General features: G+C 35.7%; 1 protein-coding gene across 1 annotated transcript in view; it reads right to left on the bottom strand.

Moving 5' to 3' along the window:
• Positions 1 to 14225, bottom strand: part of gpc5b (glypican 5b) — a 63450-nt gene that overhangs the window by 30430 nt on the left and 18795 nt on the right. Inside the window, exons 7-8 of the mRNA XM_051094256.1 lie at positions 13895 to 14015; positions 196 to 334 (exon numbers count right to left, since the gene is read on the bottom strand). Coding sequence (XP_050950213.1) covers positions 196 to 334; positions 13895 to 14015 — 260 coding nt within the window. The remainder of the gene's footprint in view (positions 1 to 195; positions 335 to 13894; positions 14016 to 14225) is intronic.

The raw sequence follows: 14225 nt of genomic DNA on the forward strand, positions 1-14225 counted from the left end.
AGTCCGAATGGCCCTGTTGTGATCGGTGGTGTAAATAATGAGAAGCGACTGACCTCCTAAAACAAACACGAGGCAGTAAATGGCTCTGGGTTTCTAAGCAACATGGAAACGACGTCTCTCCTGGGAGCTCCGGATCAAGTAAACGCAGAGAGACGGTTGTCTTTGAGCCGCGATGCAGGGGACGAATGAACTCACCTGTCTCGTCTTCACCGCGCCCCGATCCCTGACAGCCGTCTTCATCATCGCACTCGCCGCTGCCTTCTGCTGCGTCGCCGCTGCTGGTCTCGACATCCTCATGACCATCTGTTCCTAAACCCATCTCTCCCCACATCTCCTGTAACAAAACATAAATCACCGCAGAGACAGATTCTTATGAGATTCCATCACAACAATTTTAATTATACAGTACCCTGTATAAGAATAAAATTAACTTTATAATTCAATAATTAATAAATTATAAAAATAAATACAAAAAATTAAAAAAGAATATTTCAAATATAAATGTTTCTAGTACAATTAGTAAAATTATTAAATAAAAAGACACATAATTTCATGTGACATCTATCAGCATCAATCCATCTAGAAATAATAATCTTCTATCTATCCATCTATCTATCTATCTATCTATCTATCTATCTATCTATCTATCTGTCTGTCTATCTATCTATCTTGCTATCGATCTATCTATCTATCTATCTATCTATCTATCTATCCATCTGTCTGTCTATCTATCTATCTATCTATCTATCTATCTATCCATCTGTTGTCTATCCATCTATCTATCTATCTATCTATCTATCTATCTATCTATCTATCCATCTGTTGTCTATCCATCCGTCTAACTATCTATCTATCTGTCTGTCTGTCTGTCTGTCTATCTATCTATCTATCTATCTATCTGTCTGTCTGTCTGTCTGTCTATCCATCCGTCTATCTATCTATCCATCTGTTGTCTATCCATCCGTCTATCTATCTATCTGTCTATCTATCCATCTGTCTATCTATCTATCTATCTATCTATCTATCTATCTGTCTGTCTGTCTGTCTGTCTGTCTATCTGTCGTCTATCCATCCGTCTATCTATCTATCTATCTATCCATCTGTCTATCCATCCATCCGTCTATCTATCTATCTATCTGTTGTCTATCCATCCGTCTATCTATCTATCCATCTGTTGTCTATCCATCCGTCTATCTATCTATCTATCTATCTATCTATCTATCTATCTATCTATCTATCTATCTGTCTGTCTGTCTGTCTATCTGTCGTCTATCCATCCGTCTATCTATCTATCTATCTATCTATCCATCTGTCTGTCTATCCATCTATCTATCTATCTATCTATCTATCTATCTGTCTATCTCCGTCTATCTATCTATCTATCTATCCATCTGTTGTCTATCCATCCATCTATCTATCTATCTATCTATCTGTCTGTCTGTCTGTCTGTCTGTCTGTCTATCTGTCGTCTATCCATCCGTCTATCTATCTATCTATCTATCTATCTATCCATCTGTTGTCTATCCATCCGTCTATCTATCTATCTATCTATCTATCTATCTATCTATCTATCCATCTGTCTATCTATCTATCTATCTATCTATCTATCTGTCTGTCTGTCTATCTGTCCTATCCATCCGTCTATCTATCTATCTATCTATCTATCCATCTGTTGTCTATCCATCTATCTATCTATCTATCTATCCATCTGTTGTCTATCTATCTATCTATCTATCTATCTATCTATCTATCTATCTATCTATCTATCTATCTATCTTTATTTCTTTATTTCTGTAACCTCATTCAGATTTTCTTTATCTTACCAAACTGGGGAATTATTTTTTGTTTGTTTGTTTGTTTTATTTGAAACCTTTCTTGTCTCTGACATAAACAAAAATAACACTAGGAAATTTTGTTTGCTTGTTTGATGACATAAATCTCATCCAATTTTGCTTTGATTTGTGCTTAAAAAGTTTCACAATTTTTTTGTTTTTTTTTTGTTTGTTTGTTTCTTTCTTTCTTTCTTTTTCTTTCTTTCTTTCACTTTATTAAAGTTTTCTTTTTCTTTTACCAAATTGGCAAATTGTTTTTTGTTTGTTTCTTTCTTTCTTTGGTTTGATTTATGCTTCAAACTATAATAAAAAGGCTTTCTATTTCTTTCCACACTGGGAATTTGTTTTTGTTTGTTAACATAAATCTCATTCAATTTAATTTATGCTTAAAAAGTAAATTTTCTTTCTTTTTAAAGTCTGTTTCTTTCTTTCTTTCTTAAACCTCTTTGAAGTTTTCTTTTACTTACCAACTTAGGAAATTATTTTGTTTGTTTCTTTGCTTTAATTTATTCTTCATCTATCCGTCTATCCATCCTTCCATCCATCCATCCATCCATCCCTCCGCCCATTTATGTATTTGTCTATCCATCCATCCATCAATTCATCTATCTATCTATCTATCTATCTATCTATCTATCTATCTATCTATCTGTCTATCTGTCTATCTATCTATTTTATAATAGTTGTTAACTACTAGTTTTATGTAATGTTTACAAATACGGATCGGAAGTTATTATAATGCATTAACACTATACTATTCTTTTTTATACTTATCTTTACTTTTTTTTCTAGTAATTACCAACCTGATACAAGCTACAGTTAGTGCAGCATAACAACAACAGTGGCTCCGTTCTCAAATTCACAAGCTGTAATAGTGGAATTTTACTGAAATGGCTCCCTCTGAAGCGAGTAAGTGAGTGGAGATCACCCATCACGTCCAAATAGCCCCATGTGTTCCAACAAAGGCTTCCAGGCAAGAAGTCAAGGCTCATAACAGCAGCATTCCAGCACACTAAACATGGATCCACTCAAGTGCAAATTCCATTTTCACAGCGAGAGAAAATTAAACACGTGCAGTTGCGGGGCATTTCAGAACTGTTTAGAAAAACAGCTCAGGGAATCACAGAAGTGCATAATTCATAACGTCTTAACTGAGTTTTAGGCTCCCCCATTGTTTCTGATTTCATATTCTATTTTTTTGAAACACAGAAGTGCAAAACAACTTTATAGAAGCCACAATCACAGCCAATCAGAACAACACTGATGATTAATATTCAATGGAGAAATTTCGACCAATGAGATTTCACTGTGGGTGTGGCAACCAAATGTGAAGAGACAAAAACAGAACAAATTTAATATACAATACTTTTTTTTAAAACTAGGCCTAAAACTAGACCAATATGGTAATAACATATTGTACAAAAAACTCAAGATGATGTGAAAGAACAATTAAGAATACTGCCAGATTTCATTACATTCAAGAACACAAAAAATTCAATTCCTTTGCATTCTGTTTCTCCCTGACGGAGGAACGCAACGCAATTAAATTCCACAGTGACTTTGTGGAAAACGTCCCCCAGGGGACTGTTAATTAACCGGCGTATAATGAATTATGCCACGCGTCAGGCGAACACCATGGCAACAACAGACAGAACAGACTGTCCTCTTCCAGCGCGTCCACCCCCTTCTATTCAGATAAAATAGCGACATACTTATTAGTGCTTTCTTTTTTCCCCTGCCTGGTTCATTATTCAATTTAGCTGCACATAAAATTTTTAATTGTTTTGTTTGTGATAAGAGAGCAAACAATTAAAGAAAGACCTCTCATTCTCCACGCTGAGTCATGAGCCAGTACTGTCAGTATTAAATTGACTGTTTTATTTAAACAGCTAAGGAACTTTCAGTCTTCCTTTCCTTTTAATTTTCCTACATAGATAAAGAAATCAGTAAAATAAGTTTGGAAAGAAGTAAAAATGGACATAAAAATTACTCAAATTTCTAAGTGGAATGAGAAAATTAATGAAGGGCGGGACTTGATTTTATTCCTCTGATACTGATTGGATTGTCAAAAGTGGGTGTTCCATGTGTTTTCTCCACCCCTTATTCTAAACCCCGCCCCTAAAAGATCTATCAGCAAAATGATTGACAGGTACAAAGCGTTTGGCTAAAACAAACCTGTTTTAGAATCCTATGAAGTGAGAATATCATCTCTTTAAAAAGTTACACTTCCCAGTTGATATCCTGATTTCACATGAAATTAAATTTCTCTAGAGAACATCCACTTCTTATGCGATCAACTGCAGTGCAAAATATGGCACATACTAATATCTTTAAGCGATAGATCAAATGTAGCATCTGAAGCAGCGTGTACATTAATATTCAGAGCTCTCCGTGGTCGGTCTTCATTACGTCTCCTAAAAAAGATTGCTTTTCTGCAGCAGGATTTTCCGAGTCATTTGGGAAACAAATTCCCTTATATCCGTGGCAGTTTTAAGACCCCATTCATGTAAACGGATCGATAGGACGCGTTGGGGGTCTTTGTTGCCAAACCGCGTCTCCTTGACAACAGGCTCATCAATTGGACTGAGATACACCTCTAATGGTCAAAGGAAAGCGATACTGAGGCACGTTTGGCAGGGGGCAGAAAAACAGGCCAATAACTCATCCACGTATTTGACGCATCCAAGCAATATTGCAAAGAAATTACAGCTGCTGCATCAAGTAAAAAAAAAACTTAAAATGATCCTATCATACATAGTTATTTATTATTATTTAGTATTATAGTATTTCTTCATTTTTAATTAGCTTCTTTTTTTAAGTGCAAATAGCGATATATTTATTTACACTATATAAAAATAGCAGTATTTTCTTCGCAAAAATCTTTATAATACTTAGTGCAAGTGGCAGATATTTGCACCTCAGTATTGTAGTACATTATAAAACAGTATGCAATAATAATGTATTGAGTGCAAATGATCATTTTTATTTAAAATGATTAAATGTACGCCACCTTAGTGGGACAATAAAGCCCTCCCTACAACTACCCCTAACCGATAAACACCCATGATGCACTTAATTAATAAAAAAAATGAATTCCTTTACGATCTGATATGTTATGTGAAAAGGGAAAAGAACGAGTTTGGCATAAGGCGGATTCGAACTTGGGTCGATCGCATCAAAAAGTCACTGGTACGCGCTTTTCAGCTTACATCACCGGAGTTATTGTTCAGCAGGTGTCTTTTGTAATGCTGACTAGCCTCTATCATCAAGGCGGGCTATTTGCACTTAATTTGCACAACTCTTTTCTGAAATTTAAGACGTTATTTACAGATAATTTCATGGCAGTCATGTTCAGAACATGATAAATGATACAAGGTTCAAGGTTTGACATCATTGACGCCAAATAGCATTGGTTTCAATGTTGGTTTCGTAAGCAAATGCAACGTGCTAGATCAAATACACATAATGGAGAATTCGATTGAAGACCTGCAGCAAAACGCAAGATTTTAAGTGAATTACGACCAAAATATTGTATAGTTTTGGTCTAGTATGGCACTTGACATATGTAGCTCTAAGCAAAAAAAGCTGTGTGAGGTCGTTGAACAATTCTCCATGGCAAAAAAATAATAATAAATTGCACAAGGGTCAGATTAACAGACTAAAAAAATGAAACGTAAAAGGGTCATTCTACAGAAATGTCCACTTTTGTTATGGTCTTAAAATTTATTCATTTTTCTAACATTTAAACTTAGACCACATTATTAGATTACCTTTTGACTTTATGAATACATATAAATGACAGCTTAATGATTTTTTTAAAATCATTTTGTGCAGTTATTTAAAGACCACATGTACTATTTTTGTGACTGGTGTTACCTTCTTTTGGAATATTAAAGGTTTTTATTTATTTTGATTTTTTTTCAGCACAACAAATAAACAAATAAACCGTAACACCAGTGACACAACGAATCACCACTGACATAGATAAGACCTGATATATTGATCTTTACTGTTGTTACCCATAAAAAAGGTAACACCAGTGACAATTTTCATAAAAAATGAAATCAAGCCGGTATCAAACAGCATGTTGTCAATCACGGTATACTCACTAAATTAAGTAGTTTAATCCATTTGTATTCTAGTTTTTTTTTTACAATTCCCTAACAATAAAGTAGGTCATACCAGTTTTCAGCTGAAAGTTTTATATTTATAAAAGTTATCATGAGATAATTTCTGATAACTGAAAAGAGGCATTGGACTTCACATGGGCCTTTTTTCATAGATCTTTAGGAAATAGGAAGAACGAAGTCAAGTGCTGTCATCAGTGTGATTTTTATTTCAAAATAACGATTTTAAAATGGTAACACTAGTGACAACTCCAGGGGACCACTATTTTCATTATATATTTTATAATATTTATTCAGCATTTAGTTTTTTATAGCATTTACATCATTTATTTAATAGTTATAAATTCATTATTGCATTTTAAATGGTGGAAAAACCTGTTTTTGACTTCAAAATAAAGCACTTTCCTTCTGTACATGGCTTTGGGGATGAGCGGTTTTGTGGTGCTTGAAATTCTATATAATTAATTCAGAAAACATTGCCACATTAATGGCTCAAGAAGGTGTAACTGTTCAAATAACACTTTGTTTCATTTTAAAATATAAAGAAATTGTAACCCTATAGTGTTTTTCAAGTGTAATATTTCTGTACAGGCTAGGGGCAGAAAAATGGACATCTCCATAGAATGACCCAAAAACAAACAAACAATCAAAAACAAACAAACAAACAAAAAAACACATTTAAAAAAAAGTTCCACTTCTGGTTTTATTTACTCTTGTATCATTACAAACTTGTATGCTGTGTATTTTTACTTGGAATGCAAAAGTAGAAATCCTGAAAATGTTACGCAATTCTTTCACAACATTTAATCTGTTATTTAGAGATTTCGCAAACCTGTTAAGATCTAAATGTCACCTTTTACCTAAGATTACCTAAGTCACCTAAGATAATAAATGTCATATTTTATGTGTCATTTAAGGTTTGACATAACTGATGCCAAAACACCATTGATTTACGATGATGGTTTTGTAAGCAAATGCAACAAACCAAGTCAAAATACGCACAATGGAGAATTACAATTAAGAGCTACAGTAGAGGGGAAGATTTATGTGACTTATGACTTAAGAAGTTTCAACATATAGCGCACAAGTCATGTTACTACTATAATTGTTTTTGGAGCTTTTAGCCACTTTAGGGATAGTTGTGGTACTCTTGTGAACCTGCATCGAAGACTAACACAGAAGAGAAATTGTTAAATAAAGTTATTTTTGTTTTCTTTGAGCAAAAAACATTCTTGTAGCTTCATAAAATTAAGGTTAAACTATTGATGTCTCATGGACCATTTTAATGATGTCTTTACTACCTTTCTGGGTCTTGAACGTGTTAGTTGCGTTGCTGTCTATGCAGGATCAGAAAGCTCTTGGTTTTCATCAAAAATATCTTAATTTGTGTTCCGAAGATGAACCAAGCTCTTACAGGTTTGGAACGACAAGAGGGTGAGCAATCAGTGACTGAATTTTCATTTTTGGGTGAACTCTTGTCGCTATATGGAAAAAAGCTCCTTCAAAAATCTATAGGTGAACTATCCATAACAATTACCAAACAACGTGGACTTGGATGTCTTCAGATTGCATTGAAATATGTGCACATCCACATCCACACACATCCTCTTGCATGTGCTATACGTGTTGGTGTTTGTGTGTTGATGTATGTTTACATTAGATAGCGGGTTATGAAAGCATTCATACTCATTAGCATCCCTCCCTGACACATATCGGCTTATAGAGCTGCATAAGTCAAGCCTGGGGTTCCTTCATTCGCCATTTTTGCGGGGCGGCCTCATAAATTACTTGGCTTTATGCAAAGAGTATTACATCACACTGTCCGCTCAAAGCTAAAGGATGCACAGAAGATTCAGAGGAAAAAAAATAATGACGACCTTTGATGTAAACTCAACCCTGAGACGCATAAATCTTCCCCGTAGCGCAAGATGACTCACTCTTGGGACGTGGCGTTGCAATATTAATTTCTCAATAAGCGCTGATGAGAAACGGACTGGGACTAAGGCTTTGGTTTTTACTAGAAAAGCACTGGAGGTCATCAGATTGAAGATCTCACACACCTCTGAAGGCATAAGTGACACTCAACATGCCAGGTTGTCATGATATCCTGTACTATTCAGCGTGTAACACTTGTCCTAGCTTTTCAGGACACTTTAGATGAGCTGCATATAAAAGACTTCTGAAAAGGATCCATAATTGGTAACAACATGGCGTACACTGCAAAAAAATCCTTTTCTGAAGGAGTGTTTTTGTGTAATCTTCTCGTTAAAATATCCGAAGATCCTTAAAACAAGATTAGTTTACTCTAAAGGAAATTATGCATAAAATATTAGGACTTGTTTTCATAAAATGAATCTTTAATACAAGTGGGTTTTGTCTTACTGCACTGGCAGATTTTTTTTTTCAAAATACACCCATAATTCAAAACACAATCAACTCTAAAACTTTATATCTTGTGCAGTGTTACTTTTAATGATTTTGAGATGTTTTTACTTTAAAACAAGACAAAAAATGGCTTTTTGCTGTGTACTCAAAGGGGCAAAACTTTGCCTTTAAACTGGATTTAGGTAAGATGCTAAAAACATTAGCTTAGCAGTTATTATTAATATGACAATGTTTAACCTGACAAACAGAACAAAAAACAGTTTATGCTAACACCCACTATAGTGCCCCTAGTGGAAACGCATAAAATTTGTTATGAACGAACATAACTAGCACAAAATCAAGCTTGCGTACTTTTAAGCAACTGCATTCACATACTTGTGTAGAGTTTGGCTGAATACTAGCATAATGCTTTTACTATTACTGCCATATAAAGTGGTATGTTAGTATGTTTTTAGAAGTTTACTTCTTAAATAACTTCGCTGAGTTACTTATAAAAAAAAATGCATCTTATTTTACGGATTTTTAGATGTTTTTACTAGGGCTGTCAAACGATTAATCACGATTAATCGCATACAAAATAAAAGTTTGAGTTTGCCTAATATATGTGTACTGTGTGTAATTATTATGTACAGTGCCCTCCACTAATATTGGCACCCTTGGTAAATATGAGCAAAGACGGCTATGTAAATAAATCTGCTTTGTTTATCTTTATGATCTTACATTCAAAAAATTCACAAAATGCTAACTTTTCATTGAAGTAAAACAATTAAAAGTGGGGGGAAACTTACGTTATGAAATAAATGTTTTTCTCATATGTATGTTGGGCATAATTATTGGCACCCTTAGAAATTATAATGAGTAAAATATCTCTGAAGTATATTCCCATTCATATTTGCATTTATTTAGCACACTAGAATGACTAGGAGTATGATATTGTCCAGCAATAACTTCCTGTTTCACAGGATTATAAATATGAGGAGCACAAAGGCCAAATTTCCTTAATCATCCATCACAAGGAATAAAACCAAATAATATAGTTCTGATGTGCAGAACAAGATTGTTGAGCTTCACAAAATAGAAAATGGCTGTAAGAAAAGAGCTAAAGGATTGAAAATCCCAATTTCCATCATTAGGACAATAATTAAGAATTCCAATCAACTAAAGATGTTACAAATCTGCCTGGAAAAGGATGTGTGTTTATATCGTCCTAATGCATGGTGAGGAGGAGAGTTTAAGTGTCCAAAGACTCTCTAAGGATCACAGTAGGAGAATTGCAGAGATTAGTTGAGTCTTGGGGCCAAAAGACTAAAAAAAAACAAACAGCCCCTACGTCACCGCATGTTGTTCAGGAGGGTTTTAAGAAAAATCCTCCTTGCTCATCCAAAAACAAACTCTAGCATATTCAGTTGTCAGACACAACTTGAATTTCAAATGGAAATGGCTTCTGTGGTCAGATGAAACTAAAAAAAGAGCTTTCTGGCAGCAAACAAAGATAGGTTTGGTACAAAAAGTACCCCATGCCCACGGTTAAATACACTGCTGGATCTTTAATGTTGTGGGCTTATTTTCCTGCCAGAGGTCCTGGACATCTTGTTCAGATACATGGCATCATGGATTCTAGCAAATACCAACAGATAAAAAATGTAAACCTGACTGCATCTGTTAGAAGTTCTATAATGAGCTGTGGTTGGATCTTCCATCAGGACAGTGATCCAAATCAAACATCAAAATCAACACAAAAATGTGTCACTGAGCATAAAATGAAGCTTCTGCCATGGCTGTCCCAGTTGCCTGACCTCAACCCTATAGAAAATGCGTGAGGTGAACTGAAGAGAAGAAGCACCAGCATGGAGCTGGGAAACTAAATGATCTGAAGAGTTTCTGTATGAAGGAATGGTCTCTGATCTCTTGTCAAGTGTTTTCCAAACTATTCAGGCATTAAAGAAGAAAACACAGAGCTGATTTATTCTTACAGCCACCTTTGCTCATATTTACCAAGGGTGCCAATATTAGTGGAGGGCACTGTATATATAAATACAAACACATTCAAGTATATATTTCAGAAATATTTACAAGTGTATGTATTTATTATAATTTTTATATAATTTATAATATATATATATATATATATAAGTACAAATATTTTGTACATAAATAACGTATTTCTCTTAAATATATACATTAATTTGTGTGTATTTATATATACATAATAATTACACACAGTACACACACATATAAACTTATTTTGTATGCGATTAATCGTTTGACAGCCCTAGTTTAACAAAAAATTTAACTCAAGAAGTCATTTTGACAGTGTACTTAGGGGGGCAATAGAGTTCAAAAGACTGCCTTTGAACTGGATTTAGGCAAGTTGCTAAAACATTAGCATTTTAGATATTATTACAGTAGTTAACCTGAAAAACGAAACAGAAAACAGTTTAAGCTAATACCAGTAACAGCGCCCCTTGTGGAAATGCATAAAATGTACTACCTCTGTATTATGAATGCATACAACTAGCACAAATTAAGCTTGCCTACTTTGAAGTGCCTGCATTCACATATTTGCATATAGGGATGTGCCCGAATACTTCATCTGTATTCGTAAAGGCACGGAAAACAGAGCCACTAAAATGGACATGGTTACATTGTAGCCTGTTACATTACAGTACCTAAAATTTCACTTACCACATAAACAGAGTAAGGAGAGATGACTGATAGGACGATGGCGAATGATTTACAGATCCTGAGCACCACTGACAAACATCTAATCTTATGAAATGTGTGGCAAGTACTGCCACTCCATAAACACAGAGTATGTTTGATCATGAATCTCGAAAGTGAAAGTAAAAAGCAAGTGCACATTCAAAATTTCAATGCGGCGCATATTAATAGTGGCTCCCTCACGCCTGCAATTTATATACAATGTAATTCCCCAACGATATAACTGCGAGAGAAAGCACTGAAATATATATATTTTTTTCTTCCATCTTGTATTTACTCCCTTTAGGGTTTTCGTACACGTAATTTCCTTTCCGAATATGGTATTCCTACTTGAGTATGGCTGAATACCAGTATAATACTTGTACTATTACTGCCATATAGCAAGAGTAGAATACTAGTATGTTTTTAATAGTGCTTTCAAGCGACAAATTGTGATTAATCGCGTTGATATTATATATTAATATTTTAAATAAGTAAACATAACTTATTTTTTTTACATACATACATGCATATGTGTGTATTTACATATACATAATTAATATATACACTGTACACACGTGCTATGTAAACAAAAAGTTTTATTTTTGGATGCGATTAATCACAATTAATCGTTTGAGAGCACTACTTTTTAGTACATTTTCCAACCCATCTGCACATCCAAGTTTTATTCACTGATTCCCAATTTTAAGATCCAGTCAGTACCTGATTTTATGTGCAAGAGTATCAAGGTTATGCATTACCATTAGTTGTACACCAATGACGTATTTTACCTGTCCGGTTTTAAACAGGACAGGTTCATTAAATACCAGTCAGCCACTAAAAACTACTACAGGTCACTGTGAGAGCACAAAACCTTGCAAGACCTCATCAGGGGCTTCAAGACCTATGGGAATAATTTCACAAGCGATTCAAAGTGACCTTCTCCTCAACCCCTGACACAAATCTACTGTACTTTCCCAGCTTTTCTGCTTGCCAGTGACGCAAGTACTCACAGCAAAGCAATGCAGCCTGGGCTGGGTCGGGTTTGGACATAATGTGGAACCTAAACGTCTGGTTTTAATGGAGCAATGAAAGATGTTACAAAATGGCTTCCAGAGGGCCAGTTGAGCTGCCCTCCGTCCCCTCCCAAAAGCAGCTGCAGTAGCGACAGACTTTGTCATCATGCCAAGGAGGTCTTCAACACTCCCGCTGAGGATGCTTGGTCTGATCTTGCTGCAGATTGATCACAGAGCGAACTCTGGACTAATGACACCGTCTCACCACGCTTGACATGTGTGCTGGCGTTGAGTTGTCTATTTTTGTTCGGTGGGCAAGCTTGAAACTAGCGCTTCTGGCGGTTCTTAATGTCTTCTTTTTGGCTCACAACGCAAACATTCAGGGAAAGTTATATAAAAAGAAACACAAGCCATAGCTGTTTGTCAGATTGTACGATAAACCACTGGTAAGATATTGGCTAAAAAGACGAAACAGACTATTACTTGTCTTTGACTCTAGAATACATTGTACATATTAGCAAACTTAACTCACGATTGCTAGCATTGCCTTATCAGTTGTGTTTTGACATCCTCACTGACAAGCAAAATTACCACAAAAACCCAAACAAGCCCTTACTGTGCACCCATTGGTTCTTCAGTAGAAGGTCGTTATAGGAGGCAAACATTTCACACCCTGTCAGATCTTAAAAGGAATAGTTCACCCAAAAATGAAAATTCTGTCATTAATGACTCACCCTCATGTCATTCCAAACCCATAAGACCTTTCTTCATCTTTGGAACACAAATTAAGATATTTTTAATGAAATCTGAGAGTTTTTTGACCTTGTATAGACAGCAATGCAATCGTGTTCCGAAGATGAACAAAGGTCTCATGGGTTTGGAACGACATGAGGGTGAGTAGCAGAATTTTGATTTTTGGGTGAACTAACCCTTTAAAGGGATCATCAGATGCCCGTTTTCCACAAGTTGATATGATTCGTTAGGGTCTTAAGAAGAAGTCTATAACATACTTTGGTTAAAATTTCTCAGTGATAGTGTAAAAAACCCTTTTTACCTTGTCAAAATCAGCCCTTTTTAGAGTGAACTGTTTTGTTGCATTTGCCTTTAAATGCTAATGAGCTCTGCTCACCCCGCCCCTCTCTTCCATGGGGTGACAAGCAGTACGGTTTACGTTAGCCGTGTTTAGCCGTGAAACTTGCTAACTAACAGATTATTAAGAAAGGCAAAGATGCGGAAAAAAAACCTTATACTCATTTCTGCTGTAGGTGAAGCTGGATCACAAATTATTTGTGCAAACATAGACGCATTTATGTAGATCACCAGGTGCATTTCCTTTAAAACCGAACGAAAGTAACGTTAATCCTCTGCATCTTCAGCAGCTCAGACCGCTATGTTCATTATTACATCCAACAACAAAACACCTCAATCGCTCAATTGGAGACATTCTTGTCTTCCCCTGCACCGGAGTTGACACAATGGCGTTCGGACTGTTTTCATCTCACTCAGGGCGGGTCTAAGGTAAGACGGTCGTGTCAATCAACTATCGTGGGAGCGGCCTCGGTTGGTGTGGCGTCACACAGAATGGCTTGATTTGAAAAAGGGGATATTACTTATAAAGATTAAAAAAAAATACCACTGGGTGGATTTTTATCATTATAGGGTGGTTGTGTACACACACTACCAACACACATTTACGTTCAAACAACATGTAAAAGTGAGTTTTGCATCCGATGACCCCTTTAAGATTAGAGGGTCAGGGTAAAGGTTAAGAACCTATGTTCTGGTTCAAATGTGGGAGGTTGGATGTTCTGACCTCAGGTCTTTTGGGACCTACCTGGTTAAAGCACTCTAGCCTTTCCTTCACATTGATGAGAATTGGATCCACACTTCTGACCTTTATCTCTGGGTTGTGTCTCTGGGCTTGCAGTCCATTCCCCACCACGTGACCTGTATAACTGGCAGAAACAGAGCAAGAGATTAGTTACCAACATAGAAATCAAGCACTGTTTGGACTGGTGATAATGATCTCCCAATTCTGAGCTCTGGAGTCCTAAAAATGCCGGGAATGCTTAGGGCTTGTCTATTAGAAACAGGCCTAAGGATTGATCAGACGTCCAGACAGCCTTTTCACCCACATTAATGATTCATTATGAAGCCCGCGGTGA

The sequence above is a fragment of the Labeo rohita genome, chromosome 22 (assembly GCF_022985175.1).
Source record: "Labeo rohita strain BAU-BD-2019 chromosome 22, IGBB_LRoh.1.0, whole genome shotgun sequence".
NCBI lineage: Eukaryota > Metazoa > Chordata > Actinopteri > Cypriniformes > Cyprinidae > Labeo > Labeo rohita.